Source organism: Poecilia latipinna, unplaced genomic scaffold, assembly GCF_001443285.1.
Source record: "Poecilia latipinna isolate Pla-1442-1.1 unplaced genomic scaffold, P_latipinna-1.0 Scaffold2746, whole genome shotgun sequence".
NCBI classification, from domain to species: domain Eukaryota; kingdom Metazoa; phylum Chordata; class Actinopteri; order Cyprinodontiformes; family Poeciliidae; genus Poecilia; species Poecilia latipinna.
The window spans coordinates 50,637-73,285 of record NW_015115362.1 but is presented as its reverse complement, the minus strand read 5'-3'; the positions used below and the strand labels follow the sequence as shown (position 1 = coordinate 73,285).

Sequence of the window (22,649 nt, the reverse complement as noted above, 5' to 3'; positions counted from 1 at the left end):
TTTTTGGTGTCACATTTCCAAAGCAAATGATTCATGTCTTCAGTCTGAGTGCCCCCTTTCTGCAGCGAGGCCTTTCCCGATCCCGACGCCGCACACAGCGAATAATAAAAACCATGTGACTTTATTCAGCCAATAGGAACGTGCCCAAAGCGGGACTTACTCTTTCAACCTTTGGATGCTGATTGCAGGTGAAATCCAAAGGCTGACACCTGGTTGAACATTTCATTAGGTTGGGTTTTAACACCCCCCGGTTGTAATTTGGAGTTTATGTCGGAAGGTAGCGTTTTTAGAAAATGTTTGACCCGAATAAAGAGTGGAGCATCTCCTTTGCAGGATGCGGGTTTATGGGAATTTATTACGTCGGGGTCATCAGCTGTATCCTCGAACGGTTTCCTCGCTTTATTCGAGATGCCTCGAAAATCTACGGAGCCTCTGCAGGAGCCCTGATGGCCGCCATTATCACCCTGGGAATCCCCCTGGGTGAGTAGGGATTCTCTGCTGTTCATTTATTGATAAAGTCTAAAAAAAATAAAAATAAAATAAAAATAAAAAATAAATACAATCTATTAGTTAATTGCGTAGTTCTATGCGGATTTTATTCACCAAGATGAACTACTGAGAATCTCTAATGGCGACAAAAATATTTTTCATCTCAATTCATTTTCCAAACTATTACAAACTGTCTATAGCTACTTTATGACATTTACCACGTTCTCTGTAAATATTTAGAGTGCATTTATAAATCATCACCTTGTTGGAAAGCCAAATGGAGGAATAATTTTGGATTTTAAACTTCCTTTTGCCATATTTATTGTGTTTTGCAGAATATATTTTAGACTCAAAGGCGACTAGAATGGTAGCCTAAAGTTCAGTTCATCTCTGTTTAGTTACATTTACTTACGAGGAGCCAATTGACAACATCTTGTAATATAAACAGAACCAGATTCTCTGGTTTTCAAAAATGTTTTACAAATAAAGCAGTGAAACATGCAGAATCTCCTTTTGTAAGGGCGACAAGTCATTTTTGGGGGGAATCTGTCTCTACTAGAAAATTCATTCAGTGTTTACGTTTTCTTTTTGCTCCAGATATCATTTTGTATTTATCTTGTAAAGGATATTGTTTGCCATATCTGACCAGCTCTATGAAGTGTGACCTGTGTATTATTGTCAGACTGAAAGAAGATAAACATAAAATCATGCCAAACTTTTCAGATAAAATAATACATAATACATCCATCGTCCTCCTACTTTGTGCTACATAGTTTTGAAATATCACATAAAATATACTAATACGCTCCTTCCATAACAGACTGCTAGATCCTAAGTGTTGTGGAAAAACAAAAAAATTCCAAGCACTGTTAGATGAAATCACTGCAGGTTTATTTGTATATTGTGCACAATATAGAGAGCTTACAAGACAGTCAATAATGAAGAAGCGCCAAATGAAAAGCTTCCCAAGGCAGAGACAACACATGAGTTTTATACCAGGGATCAGGAATCCAAAGCAGGGGATAGACAGTCTGCAGCAAAACAATTTCCAACCTGGTGTGTTCGCGTGTGCGTGTGTGTGTGGGTGTGTGTGTGTGTGCGTGTGTATGTGTGTGTGTGTGCGTGTGTGTATGTGTAGTCCAAATAAAATATTTGGACTACACATACAAAATATATATGTTTAGGATAAACATATATATTTACATTATTTAATATATGTACAACTAACATATATTATTACCTTATAATAATTTTCCACTATGGTGCACAAAGGAGTTTTATGACAGATAAAGTGATAAAGCTCTTTATCTAGAACCATCACAGCTCTTTATCTGTGATGATTATATTCTGCTGGACTGTAATTATCACTTCCCAACAAACTCAATAGATGTTCACATCCCTGTTAGCATTTGCACAATGTTTCTAATTTTAAATAGAATTTCTGCTGTTTTTTGCACATCTTTCTTGTTTGCGTGTCTTACATTTTGTACCATTTTTAAAATAATCAGATTTATGCTATTTTTGATAACATTTCAGTATTTTATGTTGTGATTTTGTCTTTGATGTACAGTAATAGTTTTGTTTTTCTTTTTCTTTTTTTTTTTACTTTTGTGTCAACCTACACGCCTTGACTGCCTGCCACTTTACAGCTGTTACACCTGAATTTCCCAACCCTACGATATTTCTCCTGTATTCTAAAGTTTGTGGCTGCTGCGTGAGAAATTGCGCAGCATCTGATTGCTGCACTTTGATGTGTGTGCAGATAAATGCTGCACTGATTTGATGTACATGGCCAAAGAGGCCAGGAAGCACAAACTGGGGCCCCTGCACCCGGCTTACAACCTACTGCAGCTGGTGCAGGAGTCGCTGCTGGAGAAACTCCCAGAGGACGCTCACCTCCGAGTGTCCAGGAAGCTCAGCTTGTCCCTGACCAGAGTCTCTGACGGGAGGAACCTGCTGGTGTCCCAGTTCGACAGCAGAGAGGAACTCATTCAGGTAAATATATGGATGACTCTGGTAGCGTAGGACTAGTTGGTTTTCATGACTCAGAATTACATTGAAAAAGTACTTTAGGCATTTTGATGTGGTTTTGTCTCCCACTTTTTAACCTATCCTTTACACGACACGACTCTTTATGGGTTAAATTGTCTCTGAGCTACTGAAATCTTGTTCTTTCCAGGCCCTCATATGCAGCTGCTTTGTGCCGCTCTACTGTGGTGTCGTTCCGCCCACTTACCGCGGAGTGGTGAGTAAACTACCAAACCTCCGCCTGCAACACTTGACTAGTCACACTCCTTAAACATAAAGCTACCGTTGCATCTTATTAGATTTGATTCATGTTACATTATGAATGAATCCTGGAAGCTGAGATCAAATCCGGCCCAAGGCATATGCGAGTTAAGCAGCTGCCTAGGTCCTCCATGCCCCCAAGATCAATAACATTTTTTTGCTGTATAATCATTCCACCCTGAAAAACACAAAGTGCAGAAATGTTGTCAAATGAACCAGATTAATTCCATTATTGCCAGTGATGCAGACTTTTATTGAAACAAATACATCAGTCACATTAAGTTCACTTACTGGGTGAGTTTTAATCCCTCTCAGTATTATGTGGATGGTGCCGTTAGCGACAATCTGCCCCGCTGTCAGCTGGGAAGAACAATCACCATCTCTCCGTACGCTGGCGAGAGTGACCTCTGCCCCCGAGCAAACACGCTCACCTTCCACGAGGTGCGCTTCAACAACGTCAGCATCCAGGTCAACTCGGAGAACCTGTACAGGGTCACCAGCACTTTCTTCCCCCCAGAGGCTGAGGTGAGATACAGCTGCTCCTTCCTCCTGCAGGAAACACGCAGTGGATTGAACTTTGGCTGACATTTAAACAGAGCAGAATAAATATTCACAGTGTTGGCTTAATATATTCTAAAATGATCTTTGAGAGCAGTCACTGCCTTAAATTTTCATGGTGTTTCTGTAAAAAGGTAGCACATTTGTATTAGGGGTATTTTCTCAGATTGTTCTCTGCAGATCCTCTTAACCTCACTTAGGCTGGCTGGGCAACGATGGTAGGCAGCCATTTTTAACTTTTCCCAGAAATGTTCAGTTGGATTAAATTTAAATTGGATTTTATGAATGGCAACACGGGACATGTATCATCGTTCTACACTGAGTAATTTATAAATCTCTCACCCTCCGTTTGGGCTACTGGCCAATTTGTCCCGCCGAGTAACATAATGATAGCATTTAAGCTAACATTAGTTTCCTCACTAATTTTGACTGGAAACCTAAAGTTGACTTACTGAATGGAAGCCAGCCAAAATAATGATGACATTTAAGCTAACATTAGCTTTCTAGCTAATTTTCACTTACTAAAATTGATTTACTGTATGGATTGATTTATTGTTTGCTATAATGCTAACATAAGCCAACATAGTAATGATGGCATTTATGCTAACATTAGCTAACGACTGTCAAGTCTGTGGATGCTTTTGTGTGTCTATTAAACTTAAAGGGAATTTTTTTGAGCAAATGTTATAAATTTCTATGACTAGTGTAGTCACTTTTTTATAATGTCACACAAAAAGAAGTGCTAATGCTTTCTGGACTCACTGTATAAACTTGTAATGTCCTGTATTTCATAGAATAGAAGCTCTCCAATCCAAATCTGTTCCTCCAACTTGCAGGCAATGGCTGAAATCTGCCAGAACGGCTACATGGACGCTCTTCGCTTCCTGCAAGAAAACAGTGAGGATCTGTTTCTCGTTTTCTTGCAAAAATAATTATGTGCACAGAAGAGGAGCATTGAACTCCTCAGTTGGTGGAGTGTGAAGTGGAGATCAGCTTGTGAACATTTCGTTTCCTCAGACCTGATCAGCAGCGAGTCTCCCCTGAGGAGTCTGCAGGCTGACACAATGGAGTGTGTCTGCTGCGACCAGGCGAAGGACTCCCCCGGAGGTGGAGAGTCGGTAAAGAGAGATCACCCGTGGCTCGATCCGAAACTCATACGGAACCTGCCAGCTGAACTTCAGAGGGGTAATGGCTGCTGGAACGTTTACTTCTTTAATACAAAGGAAACCTATTTGATTTGAAAGGGCAAAAGAAATGAAACATTAAATCTGACCCAGTTCTACTCAGCTCATCTGTGTTTCCTTGTATTTGTGTCAGTTTTATGTAAAGCCTGCAGGGAGACGCACACTGCTGGGGGCTTGTTGACTCACATGACTGAGTACCTGCCCAAGAAGGTGACGTCTTATCTGCCCTTTGACTCCGCCCGCTCCATGGCTCAGAGGTACCACCCAATCCGTCACCCTGCAACTTTCAACGCAACTACTATTTTTATTTTTATTTTTTCCGTCCCTGTGACATCGGAATATAGAGTATACCTACATATATGTTTTGTTGGATGTCTTCCTCCTTTCTTTCTGCATTCATTTCTTGCCCGGTAAATACTGTCAAGAGTCTAGAGCTGAAAATAAAGCTTCTAAAAAATTAAAATCACAATGTCAAGAAAACAAAGTAAAGCTGTTTGCATTATCTTAGCTAACAAATGTTCATCTCTGTTACGATCCGTGTTTCTGTGTGTTTATTTTTGAGTTTCTGTGTAGTCCTGTTCCCTGTGAGTCTGTCTCTGCGTCTTCCCTGTTGATTGTTTCCCAGGTGTGTCTCATTCCCTTAATTACCCCGTGTGTATTTAAACCCACCTGCTGTCTGTGTTGCTCGTCAGGTCCTTGTCTAAGTTTGTCTAATGTGTCTACTGTCACGTCTTAGCTGGTCTTATGCTTTCCAGTAGGACTGTACAGTCCTGGTTTGCTAAGCTCCATGTTCACATTGTCAGTTGCTACCGGTTGTTAGCTGTGAGCTAATTGTTCCTGCCGTGCTGCCTGACTTGGACCATGTTGAGCCACTTCTTCATTAAATCATCATCTTTTCACCATAACCTGGGTCTCAGCATTCTCTCCTCACCACTACCACCACCAATCATGACAATCTCAGGAAATATGAAGGTGGTTGCATGCTTTGTTTTCTTGCATGTTTTAAAGTAGCATTCTGTGAAGAATGATCTCTCTAACCCAACAAACTGGGTCACAATCTTGACATTTTTTAAATGAATTAATTTATATTCATACAATTTAAATTTTATTTTTAATTGTATAAATTAATGATTTGTGTTTTACATTTATCCTACAATTGAAGACGATGACTCTGTATGCCTTTTTATAACCTAAACATGATTCTCTGAAGGAGCCAGAGGTGTAGTGTACATTTTTCAGGAGGGGGCCATGGCCCCCCATAACCCTGCTTGGGGTTGTCCCTGAATTTTGACCCAATTGCTTAAACTCACTCGCCTTCTGTACCTAGAAAATACACCCAGCTTTGAGGATAAAGAAATAACCCAGCAGTTTGTTGGTTCCATATGTTTACGCAGATTTAAAACAAATATTGACTTTTATTCAAGCAGAAGATTAGAGACTCTGACTGTAATCTAAATATCTGAATAATTCCCTGACATGTTGGCTGCTTCTTCCAGAGTGAGGGGCTGGATTCCCGATGTCCCCAGGGACATGAGGTGGCTCTTCGGCATGGATGCGACAAAACAAACTTTGAAGGAAAAGTTGGAATATAAAACCAGGTAGGCAGAGCCATGAATGAAGTCTCTTTCACCTTTAGTTGCTCATAAGTCATCAGGCTCTTAACAGTGTTTTGAAGAACAAATAAGATTTACTACTCCCATAAATAAAACTTTGACCTTCTCGTGGCGCTGTCGGGTATTCCACAAATGAAACGTTTTTGCACTGGAGAGTTGCATCTAAGTGATCGAATGTGAACCCTGTAAAGACAAAGTACAGCTGGGTAAATCATTAAGAGTTTCTGGATGTGTTTTTTTTGTTTGTTTTGTTTTTTTCCTTCTCTCTTCCCCTCAGGCGACCACGACTGTGCAGGTGCTCAAGCCTTCCGTCCAACCTGCACTTGTGGGACAGAGAAGAAAAAGTGAATCTTTCCCCGGAGGGTCCAGAAGGGGCAGCCGGCGTGAAATCCCCTCCAGCTGAGGGGAGAGGCTGGGGCTTAGACAGAGTGCTGGGTCTGCTCCGAAATTTTGGATCGGAGCAGACGTCAGACCCCAAATAACCTGAAGGTGCAGAGTTTTGTCTCTGCAGCGTACTCACTCTTGTTTTGTTTTTTTTTTATTTTGCACTTAAGTGGTAACGTGACTTTATGATACATGATGATTTTGTCCCCCAAAAAAAATCAGAAGAAAAAAAAAATCTCCTCAAGATTTTCTTTATATAACTTTTAGAAAAATATATTTTTTGTTGAAACTATGTTGTGACAGTTTGGTATGAGATAGTCTGGGAAAAAAAATCTAACTCCCCGCTTTACATAGAAACAACCAATCAGAGTCAGGAGGCGGGTCTTAGTGCTGTCAATCACCCTCAGAGTGAATAACATAAGATGATGTAAATCTAAAAAAAAGTCAATTTTTTCACAATACTACCAATTGTTGAAATAAATCAAATATTATTAGAAATATTCCAGTACTGATAACAGTCTGAGTCATTTAGGATAAGGCAGCTACTAATAAGTCTTGATTCTTATTCTTCATTAAATTCAATGCCACCTTGTACAGTGCTGCTCCTTTTATTGCACATTAAAGGAAGTTATAAAAAAAATATTTCGGTTTCCATCATACTATTTATATTTTTAATTAATATTTTAATAAGCATTCAAACATATTAGAAAAACACCCAGGCTTTCACAGGATATTCTTATTTAATAAGCCAGGTCTGCTTATGCAAAGCAGCTGGGGCTCAAATGGGGCTTAGTAGTGCAGGTCATTCAGTTGTTTTGATCACTAGTAAAGTGTGTGTGTGTGTGTGTGTGTGAAGGTGAGTGAGTGGGTCGTACTTTTTCCTGTTTTGTAACATTTGATCCTGCTAAGCCCCGCCCCTTCAAGATAACACGTTTCTTCAGCTGCAGCGTGGGGATCCCTGCAAAGGATCGGGAGATAAAAATGGTTTGAGTTCTGCTGAATGGGAGACGGAGGGAGAATGGTGGACCTGTCCTCGGAGTGGAACATCTCTTTCGCAGGCTGTGGATTTAGGAGCATCTACTACGTCGGCGCTTTGAGCTGCATCCTGGAGCAGGTCCCTCAGCTGCTGCACGGAGCCGCTATGTTTGGGGGGGCCTCCTCCGGTTGTCTGGTGGCAGCAGCCCTGGCTGTGGGGATTCCCATTGGTGAGTCCTCCATAGAGCCAGGCTGCTCAAATACATGAAAGTATGAATACGAGTTCATTAGAAATCAACTTCTTTTCAAATAATCCAACTGTGGTGTTTCAGAAAATTTCACACGATGCCATCATTCAGATCTAAAGTAAAGACTTTCAGATACTTTTCCAGTTCTGCGTTATCTTAAATCAAGTGTTATTAATGCTGTACGCAGCTCTGAGCCCACGGGGAAATGTGAGGGCAAATTCCATAGGTCACATCATATTCAGAGATAACGGAAGTGAATCAAAGCAAAACACAGCATTCACAACAGTAGGCCCAGTCAGTGGGTTGGTTAAAGATTTATTACATCACAAAATTTATTTTGAAAACAAGACTGATACTTTTTTATATACTTGTTAAAACTGCCATCATGTCATTACATAATAAAGACATAATATCAGACAGACAATCTGTGAAAATGTCCAGCTCCTCCACCTTCTCCCTACTAATGCACATCTCCGGTCAGAAACAACCAATCAGAGTCAGGAGGAGGGTCTTATCGCTGTCAGTCAACCTCTTCTTGGCGCTGCTAAATGTGCTAGTGACAGAGAAACAACCTGTCAATACATGAAAACCGTTTATCATTGGTGGACATGCTGACTAGCATTAGCATTTATGACAGGCTATGTTGTGGTGAACCAGCTGCAGTGTGGCAGAGAGAAACAGGGAGGGTTTGAGCAGTACACTAGAGTGATTGACGGCGCCAAGACCCTCGCCCCGGCTCTCATTGGTTGTTTTTGAGTAGATCTGGGAGAAGGCAGAGTAACTTGGTTTCCCCCCACCACACACACATCATCTGTCTTATACCATCCCAGTTTTAAAATATATGTAAAAAAAAAAAAAAAAAAAATGTATTAGAGTTGCATACCTCAGCTTTACTGTAATTTATGAAGTCTCAACCTCTCTCCCTCCTCAGAGCAGCTGTGTTTCAGCATTTTAAACATGGCAAAGGAAGCCAGAAAACACACTCTGGGAGTTTTCCACCCGACCTTCAGGATGCTGCAGACGGTGCGACACTCTCTGCTGGAGAAGCTTCCACAGGACGCCCACCTGCGGGCGTCAGGGAGGCTCTGCGTGTCCCTCACCAGACTGGCGGACGGACAAAATGTGCTGGTGTCAAAGTTTGACACCAGAGAGGAACTGATTCAGGTCGGAACTGAGGATCAGGTCGTTCTATGACGGACGGTTAAACAAGAGTAGATCAAACCAATAACTCACAAAGTACTGCAACAATAGATATTTAGTTTTAGGGAGCTGCAGTGATTGTGCTTCTCCTCACAGGTTCTCATGTGCAGCTGTTTTTTTCCCATCTACTGTGGCTTTAAACCACCATCATACCACGGAGTGGTGAGTTTGTTCCCTCTGCATCGTTTTCACATGTGGGATAAGCTCTAGTTAGCTTAACTCAGCAGCTGTGTCAGTGTTTCAAGCCAAAAAAACATTTCATAAACAAATCAGCAACAAAGAGGAGAAATTCAACTTGGAAAATTAATTTTGAAACAAAAACAAAATAGTTTAAACACGAGCATTTACCGGAATTTTACAGTTAAGATACAAAAACAGGGAGAAGATCCACTTTTTGGAAGCTGGTTTTACTGGCAGCAGTTTGGAGGTCGTGGATGAGAAAATTCTAGAAACCATCAACAGGACTGGTTTTGTGTTTCTGCACTGCAAAAACACAAAATCTTAACAGGTAAGGTTTTTTTTTGTCTAGTTTCTAATGCAAATATCTTGGCACACCTGAAATAAACTAACTTACAAGTGATGTTTCGGCAAGATATAGGAGATTATTTAGGCTCCTAATTACTCAGTATATATATATTAAAAAGTACTTGTTCTATTGGGACTTACCATGAAAAAGTATCTTGGTTTAAGTGTTTTTTTGTATTAATATTAAGGAATTGCTTACTTAAAATAATCTCATATATTGCTGAAAATTGACTTGTAAATTAGGTTTGTCTTATTCAAATTGTATCAAGATACTTCCACCAGCAACTAGACAAAAAAAAAACTTAAGATTTTGTATTTTTGCAGTGTGTGGTGATTACCATCTACCACTAATATTATTAATGTTATACACCATATTAACAAAACTATCAATCCCTCCAAATCCTTGAATTCAGGGATTTTCAAATCAGCTACATGCCAACAGGTGTGTAAAATCAGGCACTTAGGCACAGGACTTCATGTTTTGTACCTGGTCATCTAGATTCACAGTGACCTCTGCTTCCTCAGCTCTATGTGGATGGAGCTCTGAGCAACAACATGCCCCTGTTTGAGCACAGAAACACCATCACCATGGCCCCCTTCTCGGGCGAGAGCGACATCTGCCCCAGGGAGGGGACCTTCAACTTTTTTGAGGTCCACTACGGCAACGTGAGCATTCAGGTTAACACCGGCAACGTCTACCGTGTGTGTACGTCGTTCCTCCCTCCGACTCTGGAGGTGAGTGGAAATGGAGAAATGTGATTTTTAGGCCCAGTCCAGACGTAGACGGACATCTGGGGGAAAATCGAATACGTTTTTATGCGCTTTGGCCTTTCGTCCACATGAAAACTCAACTCGACGTCACTAAAAAAGCGATTATTTACAAAAACTGAAACAATTGTTGAGAAAATTCCATGGGGAAACAGATTTACATTCCCATGCATTACATATTGCGATAAATAATTTTCCCACGTACTTCCTTTGACATGATTCCCAATCAATATCATCTTGTATTTTACTAACTTTATATTCTAATACGCAATTTAAAAGCGGTTCAATCTTTACATCAGTTCCATGCAAATAAACTTCCTGGCGCCATGTTTGATTCCCAACAGGATTCTGATTGGCCGACACAGGTTTTAGCTCTGCGCTACACTGCCCCCTGTGGGTTTCAAACAACACTGGGGTGGATATGTCTGCATTCATCATGACATCATGTAAATAAAAAAAAAAACTTTTCGAAAACAGATTCAGTGTTGCACGATAATATTTTTGTAAACAATGTGGTGGAAATATTTGTTTTTATAAAGACCCGGCTTTGTGTTCAAATCTGAGTATTCTGTTTCTTAATCCTGATTTTATTCTTGAAGTTTAACAATGAACAGGTGGAACAGAGAAAACCTCCAGTTCTTCTTTGTGTTTTTGTCTCAATCAGAAGTTAGCCGAGATCTGCCACAATGGCTACACGGACGCTCTTCGTTTCTTGAAAGAACGGGGTGAGCATTCCCACTTCCATCCTCACTCACAGCAGGTCTTTGAAACCTTTATTTTTATTGCCGTCTGCAAAGTCAGGCCTAAGTACATCGCCAGTCAAGAATTTCTGAATTTAGATCTGCTCAGTGAGAAGCACGTCCCTCGGAGTTTATCGCTTGGGAAAGGCTGGACCACACCTCCTTGTCGTGAGCGTGGAAAAGAGCGGGCTAATGCAGAAGAGGCCAGGCTGAGGAAGATGCTGCTCAGCCACAAAGTCACCCACAGCCCCCCCGCCAGCATCCAGGAAGGTCAGAGTGGAAACAAACACTACATGTCCTGACAGCAGTAGGGATGCAAGTTATCGACTCATCAGTTTGTCTAAATACACCTGCTTGATTACTCCTATCGATCGACTAACAATTAATTGACAAGTGGCCACAAAAACTCCAGTTTTTTTTCTTGTCAATAAGGCTGGCCGTCTTTCCATAACATGAGGGGTTGTATTTTTCATTTGCTGAATTTAAAAAAGAAGCATATCATTCTATTTGATATTAAATGTTTTGTGTGTCAGCTATGTTAAGTACTGACTGGGTAAACGGAAAAATTGGGGTTTCCTCTCATTATTAAACTTATGCAGCCCTCAAACTCAACCCTTCTTATTGCCATAATGTCTTTTTATATCATGGTAGTTTTTCTGTTCGGCCCTCCGGCTTCATAACAAATCATTAGTTTTTGGTTGAGAAGTCGACACTGCTCCGTCATGTAGCTCGGCTGAACGAGCGCTACGGAGTTGATAACTGAAGGAGCTCATCAAGTTTTTATATTTCAAAACAGAACCGCATAAAATGCATCTTGTATCTCACACCAGACTCTGGACCGTTTCTCTTTCCCGTTCTAGTATCGCCGCCATCTTTGTTTCTATAACTGGTTCCGCTTGAGGACGATTAACGGCGCCCTCTGCTGGATGGCGGCCAAACTACAACCCTATAAGACGGTCTAAGCCGACGGTATTAGTTAATCTATTAAACCGTTAATCAACATTCAGTCACAAATCGATTAATTGTTTGCATCGGTAGCTTGCAAGGTTAAAATAAAGTTAGATTTAATATCTCTTTGAATGCAAACTACTACTCTGAGCAGCATGAGGTCACAGACTGAAATAAAATGAAGATAATGTATTTCAAATGTCTCCTGAAGTAGACCATAAAGTTTGCATTTTGATTGTGTTTCCACGTTAGTGCTGTGTGAGGTGTGCCAGCATAACCGCGACCCAATCAGCCGGTGGTCTCGGTTTACTCACTTCTTCCCAATAAAACTCATCATTTACATGCTGACCCTGCCCCTCCGGCTTGTACAGCTCAGCCTCTCGCTCGCCAAAGGTAAAGTAGATTTGAGGGTATGCTTTTTTTTTTTTTAATTGTGTTTCATATGTGGCATAATGTACATGGAGAATCAGGAGCGATAACCCCAAAAAGATTTGTCTCAAAGATTTATGCATTGCAAAGCATGAACTTGACAGATTGCTCATCTCTCTTTTTCTTTTACTCTTTATTATTAGAACAAGTCCTTTGGCTCGGACCGTGCAGAGGGAGACACAAAGTCTAAACCCAGACTACTTTTAGTCCAGTTGTTAATTTGGTCCTTTGTTGGTTTTTGTATCAGGACAAGATTCTCTAGAAAATGTTAAGATGATATTGGACACAGAAAGCATGTCAAAATGTAAAAAAAGTTAAGTATCCATTTGTAAAAGTATATGTAAACTATTTTATTTAACTTCATAATTTCTAATGGTCTTTCTCTTATCAAATAAATGTCATATGTCCTTGAACCCCATTTTTTTCTTGAATTTATCTATTTAGTCCACATGAAAAAAGAAAGTTGTAAATCACTGGACCTGATTTGTTATTGAAACTAGCAAATGTGTGTGTTTTTTTTAAGACGTGATATTATTACGTAGTTCTGAGATCAGCTTTGTGTGCCTTAGTGTCCTGCCTGTGCCACACTATCCATAGCAAGATGCAGGGAAGAGAAATGTGTCTTTAAAGGGAAAGTATAATGTAAAATCAACTTTTGACGATTACATCATGTTCTGTTATTCCCTTATTTTAAAAAAACACCTTTTAATAACTTCGAATGACTACTTCATTGATTTTAAATCCTGTTAAATTGTGCAGAAATCCCATAAAGTGAGTGATGAATCAGTAGAATAACATTTTAATCAAGAAATGTTTCATAAAATCCAATGACAGTGACATTTAATAAACATACCATAATCCAAAGCATCTAAAGTAAAAAAAAAAGACAAAAAAAAAACGATTAATGAAAACCATTATAGGTTGTGTAACTTTGAAAGGCCAGTCCGGCTGTAGGACTGATGACGTTAATGTGTGGTCTCAACAAGTGGGTATTGTGCATCGTATCAGTTCATAGCACCTTGAGTGTAGCAGTAATCCTGATTCGATCCTTCCCTCCAGAGAAGTCGAGCTTAAAGAGAACCTGGAAACAGTCCGTCTACTGGAAACAGTAGATTAAAATGTTGACTCCACCTGCAGCTCAGTGCAGTCCTCAACAGTACAGCGATTAAAAACAAATGCTTAAATACATAGTCAGCCAGTTATGTCCCTGATTTACACATGTAAAATGGCTCACGAATATAAAAAAACAACAAAATAAAATGTGCAGAAAAAAAAAATCATTCTGCAGTTTCAGTTAAATCCTAAAAGGGTTTATACTCCACTTTGCTAAAAAAAAAAAAAAAAAAAGGGGAACGTCTAAAACCTAACCGACTGCGGTTTGGAGACTGAGTTAGCTAATGTCTCTGGAAGGTAACGAAGACTTTTCTCGTCTTCCTCACGCGCTGCTGGCGTTTGGTCCGCTGCCGATGTTGGGAATCTCATCGGCAAACGACTGGGTCATCCACTGTCCGTCTGGCAGCTGACCCTCTGATTGGGATGTGGTCGCCTCCTGTGCTCCTTCTGAGGACGGGCCACAAACGGACAGATGCAGATGGAGAATCATTGAATGCATTACGTCAGCGGTGTCAAAAGCATGGCCCTTGAAAGGATTTTCAACTTTCTTTGAATTTAAGACATTTTAAGGCCCTATGAAGATCATTATGAATGGAATTTAAGACCTATATCTCCACAGAAATGTATAAAATTCATTGAGTCACGCTGCGATAAATTTACATGTATGACTCAAAAAAAGCTAGCTAGCTAGATGGTACATTTTAGCAGCTAAAGTAGCCTCAATCGTCTTGAGTCACAGAACGCAATGAAAATGCCAGAGTGCAACTCAAACTTTTACCTGACAGAAAAGTCCCAGAAAACATAGAATGAGATTAGATAGTTATGTCCCGGCAAAATTTAAGACCTGTGATTAACTTATTTAAGGCCAACTTACTTTTTAAATAAATTAACATAAGACATTTCAAGGCCTTAATTTTAGGTATGTGAATTTAAGACTTTTTAAGGAGTCTTAAATTCCTTAATTTAAGCTTGTTTCCTCAAGCCATGAGAAAACAGGCTGAGTGGGAGCCCCAAATTAAGTATAGATAAATGATTCAAGATGTCACGTTGGTGGCTCATGTTTCAAATAAATCCCATTTTGTATCTTGTTAGGATTCGTTTCAGGTTTAGCCATCTGCTGGCGGTTACCTGAGTTTGCGGTAGACGTGAGCGTACAGTGACCGTTGGTCTGGCTGTTGGCCTGGCCTTCTTCAGCTCCTCTCTCCACATACGCGCCACCGTAGGCGTCCTCATATCCCGGGTCGTACTGCTCCTCTTTTATTGCTAACCTCTTGGCATCCTCTGTTGGCATTCGGAGAGAAAAAATAAAAATAAAAATCAACAAGATGCTGAATGAAACTCAATCAAACAGACTATCATGCTGTAATATTAATGTGTAAAACGGTTTAAATCATTTACTCCAGCTTATCTAGCTTACATATGCATATTGATGATGAAGCCTACCCTTAGCTAACTGAAGATCGAATGTGTAGTTGACTTCCTCGATCTCGGTAGCTTTCCGGATGCCCTTCAGCTGATCCCGGAGCTCCCGCAGCTTGATGTAGAAGTGAACCTTGTCCTGAGCACGAGGAAACTGGGCACAGCGGGCGCTGGAGGAAGGCATCAGGTACAAGGCCTGGAGGGGCAGACAATCCATGGACAAGAGACTCTGAAGTTTATGAATGCTAAGCTGCCTGTAGAGGTATGTCAGTGAGCAGCAGGTGATCTTTGTTTACTACTGAGACAGATCTGATGATGAGACGTCATTTACCTTTTCAGCACATTATTAGCAGTTTGCAATAATAAATTTTGTCTGGGAACTACGTGAGAACAAAACCGTATCAGACAGTTTAGGTTGGGATATTAAAAAATATTAATGTTGTAACACCAAATATAGCTTTTAAAAGTCTGACAAATGTTACCAGCTGGTTGTGGTGATTGTTATAATCGCTAAACATTTTAATAACACTGGTGTGATTCATCTTTTAGTTTTTTTTCTTCTGACAAAAAAGAAAACAAAGTTCCTCTATGTTAAGTTTGGAGTTACCTATTCATTTTGGTTTCAAACTTCCTGATGGCACTGTAAGCCACACTACACACCGCCATGCAACTTTTCTTTCTTTCTTACCACGACGCCGTCTTAGGACCATTGTACACACAAAATTCCTGCCAAAAAACCTCAAGGCATTTCTTGAAAAAACAAGTACCGTATTTTCCGCACTATAAAGCGCACCTTCAAGGAACGGCCTATTTTAAAACTTTTTTCATATATAAGGCGCATAGAATAGACGCTACAGTTAGGGTTGCCACCCGTCCCTTACAATACGGAACCATCCTGTATTGAACCTATATGGGACGCGATTTGTTCCGTACTCTACAAACATGGATGTGTAATAATAAAACGGTCCCTGAATACTTTATATAGTAGGCTGCCCCAGTCATTGTTTCATTCACGGTGTTGGTGTTGCGATATTGTGCTCAACTGCTTTCTCGGTAACACAGACCAACCGACACGCTGCCGCCGCAGTCTCTGTCTCTCTTCCCCCGCCCCCCCGCCGGCTTTAAATGTATAGGGGCTGGTCCCTTGGTAACCCTAGTTGAAGCACCCCGGATGAATGTCTAAAGCCACTTTGTTGACATAAAGAATGTCAACAAAACAGTCCGACTCCGGTCGGCGAGGGGAGCCTTCCGCGACTGGGCCGGGGCGTGGCCGGACGATGGTCACTCTTCTCCGTTTGCGCACAGCATGTTCATGGAGAACGTGGTGCTACAAGACCTGCAGACGTCCTGATTATCAGGTCGGTAGGTAGATAGGTCAAACTTTATTAACAAACCAGCGTTCTGACAACTATCCCAGCATGCACCACGCGCTACTTCTACGGGCGAAAATGAAGTCGGCGCTGCTTACCGTAGTTGCTAGACCTGTCGTGGCTCAATACTGGTCCATATATAAGGCGCACCGGATTATAAGGCTCATTGTCGGCTTTTGAGGAAATTGAAGGTTTTTAGGTGTGCCTTATAGTGCAGAAAATACGGTAAATTTCTTGAGTTTCAAAAGTTGAAAATGTCTTTTTTCCTCCAAAATTTCTGAGATTAATCTTAAAATTTTTTTTTTTTTTTTTTTTTTTAGCAAATTTTCAACTCTTCAAGCTCAAAAATATCCTTGTTTTTTCAGCAGAAATGTACTCTTTTCTTTTCCATCTCCAATTGTTCCAACATGCCATTGACTGTTACAAACACAATCCTGAGAGAATTTTCTTTGTATTTCATGTGATCTCCAACACAAAGCCGTGTACAACTGTGGAATAAAAGGAAAATTAAATATTTGTTTTGCCAACAAAAATCTGTGGCATGTATTGTGTTCAGCCTCCTTTATTCTGATACGTGAAAACTGAAACGTGTGACGAAAGAAAAAACAGACGCCACTCAACAAACGTACAGAAATAAAGTCTATTGAAGTTTATGAATGTCACTGCTGAATGCTCAGGTGTTGTTTCTTCAGGTATTTCTGTGGAGCTTTAGCGTGTTTGTCTTTTTTTTTTCTTTTTTTTTAACAAATTTGATGTATCACAGTGATGTAAATGTAAAGGCAGATTTCTGCTCTCACCACATCACATTCTGGGATCTTGTGTGGCTGCAAACCAAATTCCAGCTTTTGTGGTTTCTTGCCAAACAGTTCCCGGCAGAACATTTCATAGATACCTGGAAAAAAAGAAAAAGAAATGCAATGTTGCATTGTATCAAATCAGTGTTGCTCTGAAGATCACTGAATTGATGGTGGTGGGGGGAAGCATACATTTTCCATTGAACACAGCAATGAGCGGTTTGTACTTCTTCAACTTCTCCACGAGAATTTTACCTCCTTCTCGCAATTCTTTACTGGTGGGGGGAAAAAAAGAAAAATCACATAAAATGCAGCATTTTACCATAATCTGAACTGGAGATCTTAAGCTTTTTCTTTTTAATTATTATTATTCACCAGTTTACATGGCTACCTTGAGAGGTCTTTGCTCCCTGGGGTTGCCCTGGAAACCATATTGGTGAAGCCCATTTTGTATTTGACCGGCAGCGTCGTGTCGTGCATGTGGTTGAGTTGCTCCTCGGTGAATCCAGACAGAAACAGGCATTTCCCTGGGGAAAAAAAAACAACAACATGTTTAGAACGTAAAGAAATGTTAGTGGTTCTCTGAAAACAACAAGAGAATGACCTAAAATGTAGGTGGAGCTACATTTGATCCAGTCTCAGTCTCAAATTCATCCATCTTAGTTGGCTCGGATTAATGCTAAATTAACAAAAACAAAAAAAACAAAAACGTCGAATCAACCTTGCTTACGCTGACAGATACTTAAAATATCAAAACCATCATGTCTGAAATGTGCAGCTTACAACTAATTTGGCCTAATTTCCAAAACTTTTCAATACAAACCTCATACTGCAGCCGTTTCTAAGCAATAACTGGGACTGAAAACCGTTTGGCTATTATTTCCTGGTAATCAGGTGGTGCCCTGACTTTTAGATTTTGATCCTAATGACAAATTTTGTTAATAGTTCAACTAAAACGGCCACTGTATTCCCTAGCCTTACAAAGAACTAGAAAGTTTGGGAAATGCCTAAAAAGATCAATGTGAAAATGTCTTTAAATCTTCTCCAGCCAAATTTGCAGGACCATAATTCCGCAACACGTTGCGCTACCTGAAAAATTCCAAAGGTTTCTGAAATGGGAGACGTTGCGCTTTCCAGCCAATGTTGGGTTATTATGGTAATTTCATCCCTGCCGTAGCAGGAAGTGAAATTAATCTGATGAAACACTCTTTTAACAGACGGCAAATTGCGAAAATAACTTGCTAGTTACGGTTGTTATGGATACATGGGCAAATATATTTACTCACACAGCATTTAAAGAACTTTGTACAATTAAAATAAGCAAAAATATCCAGGCTGAGATTTGAAACTTAAGATTTAAAGGGTTAAACTGCACATCATCATGTGTATTCAAACTATGGTGGCACTACAGGCACATTGTTGCTACTTTGACACAAATTAAAAATAACCATAGCACCAGAACTCACAAAAATGATTTCCAGGTCCTGGAAACCACCGGCCAATAAAAGCTGCCATCAGTCCTGGGTTTATACCAATCTGCAAACAAAACAAGATGCCACTCGAGTTACCAAAACCCTGAAGTCCCTCCGAACACATCCCTTCCAACAGAGAGTCAGGTAAAAACTGGACCTTACAATGACATAGTCCAGGTTGTAATCCAGCAGGTCAGGCAATGTCTTCTTCATGACTTCCTCCTCCGTCATCCCTTTGAAGCGGTCCACTTTCCTCTTCACTTTCTTGAAGCTCTCGTCGATCTTCTCCTGCTTGCCCTCACCCTGAGCCTTAGCTGCCTTCTTGGGTTTTGGACCTGGTTTAGCTTTTGGTGCATTTGGGTCCTTCGGTGGTTTTGGTGCTTTGGGGACCTTTGGGGGTTTTGGTGCTTTGGGGGCTTTGGGGATTTTGGGGGGCTTTGGCGCGCCTGGTTCCTTGGGTTGAGCTGGTCTACCTCTCTTTTTAGTTGGAGCTAGAAGACAAAAGGTTGTACAACAAAAACTATCTTTTAGAACTTCATGATTGTTGTTGCCTCAGACTGTGATAACGTACTAGTGTGACAACATCTCTAGATAGACTTAATTCCTTTAATATTAGCCTCCCATGTTTCATTTTAAAGGAGCAGTATTATATAAAATCAACTTTTTTGAGCTTCACATCATGTTATAATGTTATTCCCTCATCAAAAGCAAACCTGGAGTGTTGCTTTGATTCTTTTATGCATGTTTGAGAAATCCCTTAATCTCCATGGCAACAATATAGCTGTACAAAACGCCTGGGTGGACCTAGCTCCGCCTTCGAGGACAAAGCTCCTCCTCTGAGCTGCAGTTTTCAAGCTTCTGCCTCACAGAGCAGCCCTCCTCCACTCAGCTCCTTCAGACTAGCCAGCAGCAATTAGCAAACATTAGCACCTGCTGAGCTCATTATATAATTCACATAGAGCAAATAAAGTTACTACACTGAGTGACCTCTCTGTGGTAACGCAGAACAAGACTCTCTAAACTGCGTATGTTATTTAAAAATCTTCCCAGTACGTTTAGTCAGGTCAGCAGGTTCCGTCTGCTCCATGGTGGGCTCTGGGTTGGCCATGTGGGCCCTGGCCGCCTCTGCAGTCGGATTCTCTGGGTAGTGGAACTGATGCTGAGGGTTGAAGTTGGCGTACTGAGCCTGGAGGGCTTGGAACTGCTGGGCGGACCGAACCCTGTGGCAGAACAATGTCAATGAAACATTGAATTTTAAGATTGTAAGGATAAGGCCCCGGACTGTTCTGTGGAATAAAAGAGACTTTAATATTGTTAATTCAATTAATGCCTTTTTTTTATTTATTAAAAATTAATTTAAAATAAAAAATCTGATCATAAGAGAATGTGTTTAATCAAATGCAGTTATTACTGTCAATATCAAGCATTTTAGTGTCATAATCATCAGCATAAACTAATATTATGAAAGCAATAAGTCTTGTAGGAATACATTTAGAATTCTGCAGTCTAACATTTAGTATTCATAAGCACAAAGTCAAATACCACCTTTCTGAAACAATTTTTAATAAAAACATAACATTTTATTATTTTTGCAAATATAACTCGCAGTACAGTGAATGGAGCTATTTAAAAGAAATTGTCAAGTGAATAAAACTGGCAAATCTTCTGCTTTATCAGCCATGACCAATGAGTGCAGCCGATGTTTAGTTCAGTGAGCGGACCATACTGCCAGCAACGCCCTTTGGTGAGTGAAGAAGACTTTTGACCATTGTAACGCTAGTATTTGTGATGCTAGTACATGTTGGGCCGCCAGTCATGAAGGACTGAACTACACGCAGCAAAGACACTGGTGTAAAAAACTATAAATCCCAGAAGGAGGATCTAGATTTTTGTAGTTGTCCGTCATTTTGACTGAAGGGGTCGAAAAAGTCCCGTCATAATCTACTTTTTGTGGTCAGTTTTTAAAATGATGACATTCAATTGTATGTAAATTTCATTTGGTTTAATTATACAGAGCCAGAACCGTAATAATATGCCAATGTTTATAGGTAAAGCAGCGGCTGACATATTTCCTAACTAAAGTATTTGCTGGTGCGCTGAGTGGCTCAGTTGATGGAGATCGTGCTCTAAACACAGTGATGGTCCTGAGTTCGATTCACAGTCCCGGCAACTTCCTGTATGTCCTCACTTTCTTCTTCTTCTTCTCTCCTCTTTCTTTATTTCTGTCTACTTACTGTTCACTAAATGCCACTAATTCCATAAAAAGTCGTAGAAAAATAAAACCGACACATTTTCTAGCAGTCAAGAAATAGTTCATACACGTTTGTCTTAAGACAAAAAAATATCATTCCAGGTTCGTTATTTTCCTGGTATTGATCGACATTATATTACAACTCGTACTACTATTAATCATCATTCATGGTCAGCGTCCTATGGAATGATAATGATAGTGGTAAGACAAAAGCAAAAGGGTGAATAAGTGCACATGTAAGCCTGTCACAATAACAAATTCTGCCAGATAATAAATTGTCCCAGAAGTTATTGCGATAAACCATAATATTGTTTCGATATGGTTTTCAGATACTTTAAGGGTAATGGCATAATAATGTAAGAACACTTTCTCTAAGATCAATAAGCTTTAAATTCTCATGATTATTTAAACACTGGAACTGGAAGACATTTTAAATATCCAAAGTAAATAAACAAAACAGGAAATAAAATGAATTATAAAGTCTCTGTAAACAAAATTATCTTTCAAACCGAGATAGTTGAGACCAAAGCGCCACACTGAAGACTTTTATCTTTCAGAATTTGGTTAAAAAGACAAAGAAAAGAGAAAAACGATAAATCAAGCAAATGAAAATTATTGAGTTTCTTTTAATTTATCGTGGGATTAATTGTTTTAATGTGACAGGCCTATGCACATGCGTTCATTTCCATTGAGATGTTTTGTACACGTACACACATACACACACACACACACACACACACACACACACACACACACACACGAAATACTTCCTGGCTACACTGGTGAGGAGGAAGACTCACCACTGATGAAGATACTCCGGGGAGACAACAGGCAGTGATCCATTCAGCTTTTCCTCCATCTTTAGGATCTTTGGACTTTATCAAATAAATCAACATGCATATTGAGGAAACATAGCCGCTGGCTGATCAGGTTGCTTAGCACACAAATGTAGGACAGGGTATGAAAGTGAATGCATGTGCTAGCATTTATATCATCCAACAAGGAAAATTAAAGACAAACATTAACATCAAACAAACTATGGCGATGGACCATTACAGTACAGCCAACCGGCTTTTTGACTGATGAAACTCTATAATGAGTAGTTTCCTTGACAACAAAGGGATGCAGCTGCTTTCTTCCCCCCAAAGACTCAGCGAACACAATAACTAATGAAATAGAAAACGGTTCCAGCTTAGCTTTTATTACGTAGGTTTGGAGCATACTATTAGCAATTAGTTGAACAAGCTTCACATTAAACCATGTTTCATATTCAGTGTAATGGCATGTACCACAACTGTTTATTAATGTTTACCAACAGTGCCACAAACACAGCTAATGCTAGCCAAGAACTAGCTGGTCGATTAACCTAGCATGGGTGAATGGCTGCGCTCCACTGAGAAACCCGAAAGAAACTCTAAACATTCAGTTTCTTATTACTGTTTAATGAAGTCAACATACCTTGTGAGGGTCAGGTTAAAACTTTTGCTCTCTGTTATGACAATATCAGCTTGTTTCCCATCAGATCCACACTTCAATTCACAGTTTCTGGCGGCGCTGGTGAAGCAACAAAGACATGACAAGCCAACCGGCCAACTTTGACACGGGAATAGCTCATGTTATACACAGAGGGGTGGATTGGAAAACGCCGCTTTCGGTCTTTTCAAAACAAAATGATTATGACGTTATATTTTTGCAAAGGGAAATCGTTTGTTTAAATTTTAATTGATTCCGTTTACAAATTATATATTTTTAAATTTCAGTAACACCAGAAATCCCAAAGAACGTAGCCACACTACACCTATTGTGGAGTTGGTATGAGCCGCTCGACTTTTAAACACCGCGAGATTGTCTGCGATTGGCCGATAGTAGTATTTAAAGGG

At 40.1% G+C, this 22,649-nt stretch overlaps 3 protein-coding genes across 6 annotated transcripts; 2 read left to right on the top strand and 1 right to left on the bottom strand.

The window, feature by feature from the left end:
* Positions 1-253: 253 nt before the first annotated feature.
* LOC106938997 (patatin-like phospholipase domain-containing protein 2) lies at positions 254-6,724 on the top strand. The gene is made up of 9 exons (XM_015021218.1): positions 254-480; positions 2,252-2,484; positions 2,669-2,734; positions 3,094-3,303; positions 4,173-4,233; positions 4,354-4,521; positions 4,654-4,777; positions 6,017-6,118; positions 6,411-6,724. Exons 1-9 carry the CDS (start codon positions 294-296, stop codon positions 6,613-6,615), a joined length of 1,356 nt encoding a protein of 451 aa, XP_014876704.1. The 5' UTR covers positions 254-293; the 3' UTR covers positions 6,616-6,724.
* A 655-nt stretch (positions 6,725-7,379) lies between these two features.
* LOC106939005 (patatin-like phospholipase domain-containing protein 2) lies at positions 7,380-12,763 on the top strand. Of its 3 annotated transcripts, XM_015021233.1 has the most exons (8): positions 7,380-7,722; positions 8,672-8,904; positions 9,037-9,102; positions 9,991-10,200; positions 10,898-10,958; positions 11,073-11,243; positions 12,174-12,314; positions 12,494-12,763. In XM_015021233.1, the coding sequence occupies exons 1-8, from the start codon at positions 7,518-7,520 to the stop codon at positions 12,538-12,540; spliced, it is 1,134 nt and encodes a 377-aa protein (XP_014876719.1). In that variant the 5' UTR covers positions 7,380-7,517; the 3' UTR covers positions 12,541-12,763. The 3 variants fall into 3 exon arrangements, with proteins under 3 accessions (XP_014876719.1, XP_014876718.1, XP_014876720.1); XM_015021232.1 differs by having other exon boundaries at positions 10,898-11,243; XM_015021234.1 differs by lacking the exon at positions 12,494-12,763 and having other exon boundaries at positions 10,898-11,268; positions 12,174-12,267.
* Positions 12,764-13,675: 912 nt separating this feature from the next.
* Positions 13,676-22,386, bottom strand: LOC106939003 (G/T mismatch-specific thymine DNA glycosylase-like). 2 transcript variants are annotated; one of them, XM_015021229.1, is made up of 11 exons: positions 22,228-22,386; positions 21,570-21,644; positions 19,572-19,738; positions 18,681-19,009; positions 18,513-18,582; positions 17,438-17,573; positions 17,239-17,321; positions 17,050-17,144; positions 14,907-15,078; positions 14,592-14,744; positions 13,676-13,910 (listed from the first exon to the last, which is right to left on the bottom strand). In XM_015021229.1, the coding sequence occupies exons 2-11, from the start codon at positions 21,626-21,628 to the stop codon at positions 13,786-13,788; spliced, it is 1,389 nt and encodes a 462-aa protein (XP_014876715.1). In that variant the 5' UTR covers positions 21,629-21,644; positions 22,228-22,386; the 3' UTR covers positions 13,676-13,785. The 2 variants fall into 2 exon arrangements, with proteins under 2 accessions (XP_014876715.1, XP_014876717.1); XM_015021231.1 differs by lacking the exon at positions 21,570-21,644 and having other exon boundaries at positions 13,677-13,910.
* Between the last annotated feature and the right edge of the window lie 263 nt (positions 22,387-22,649).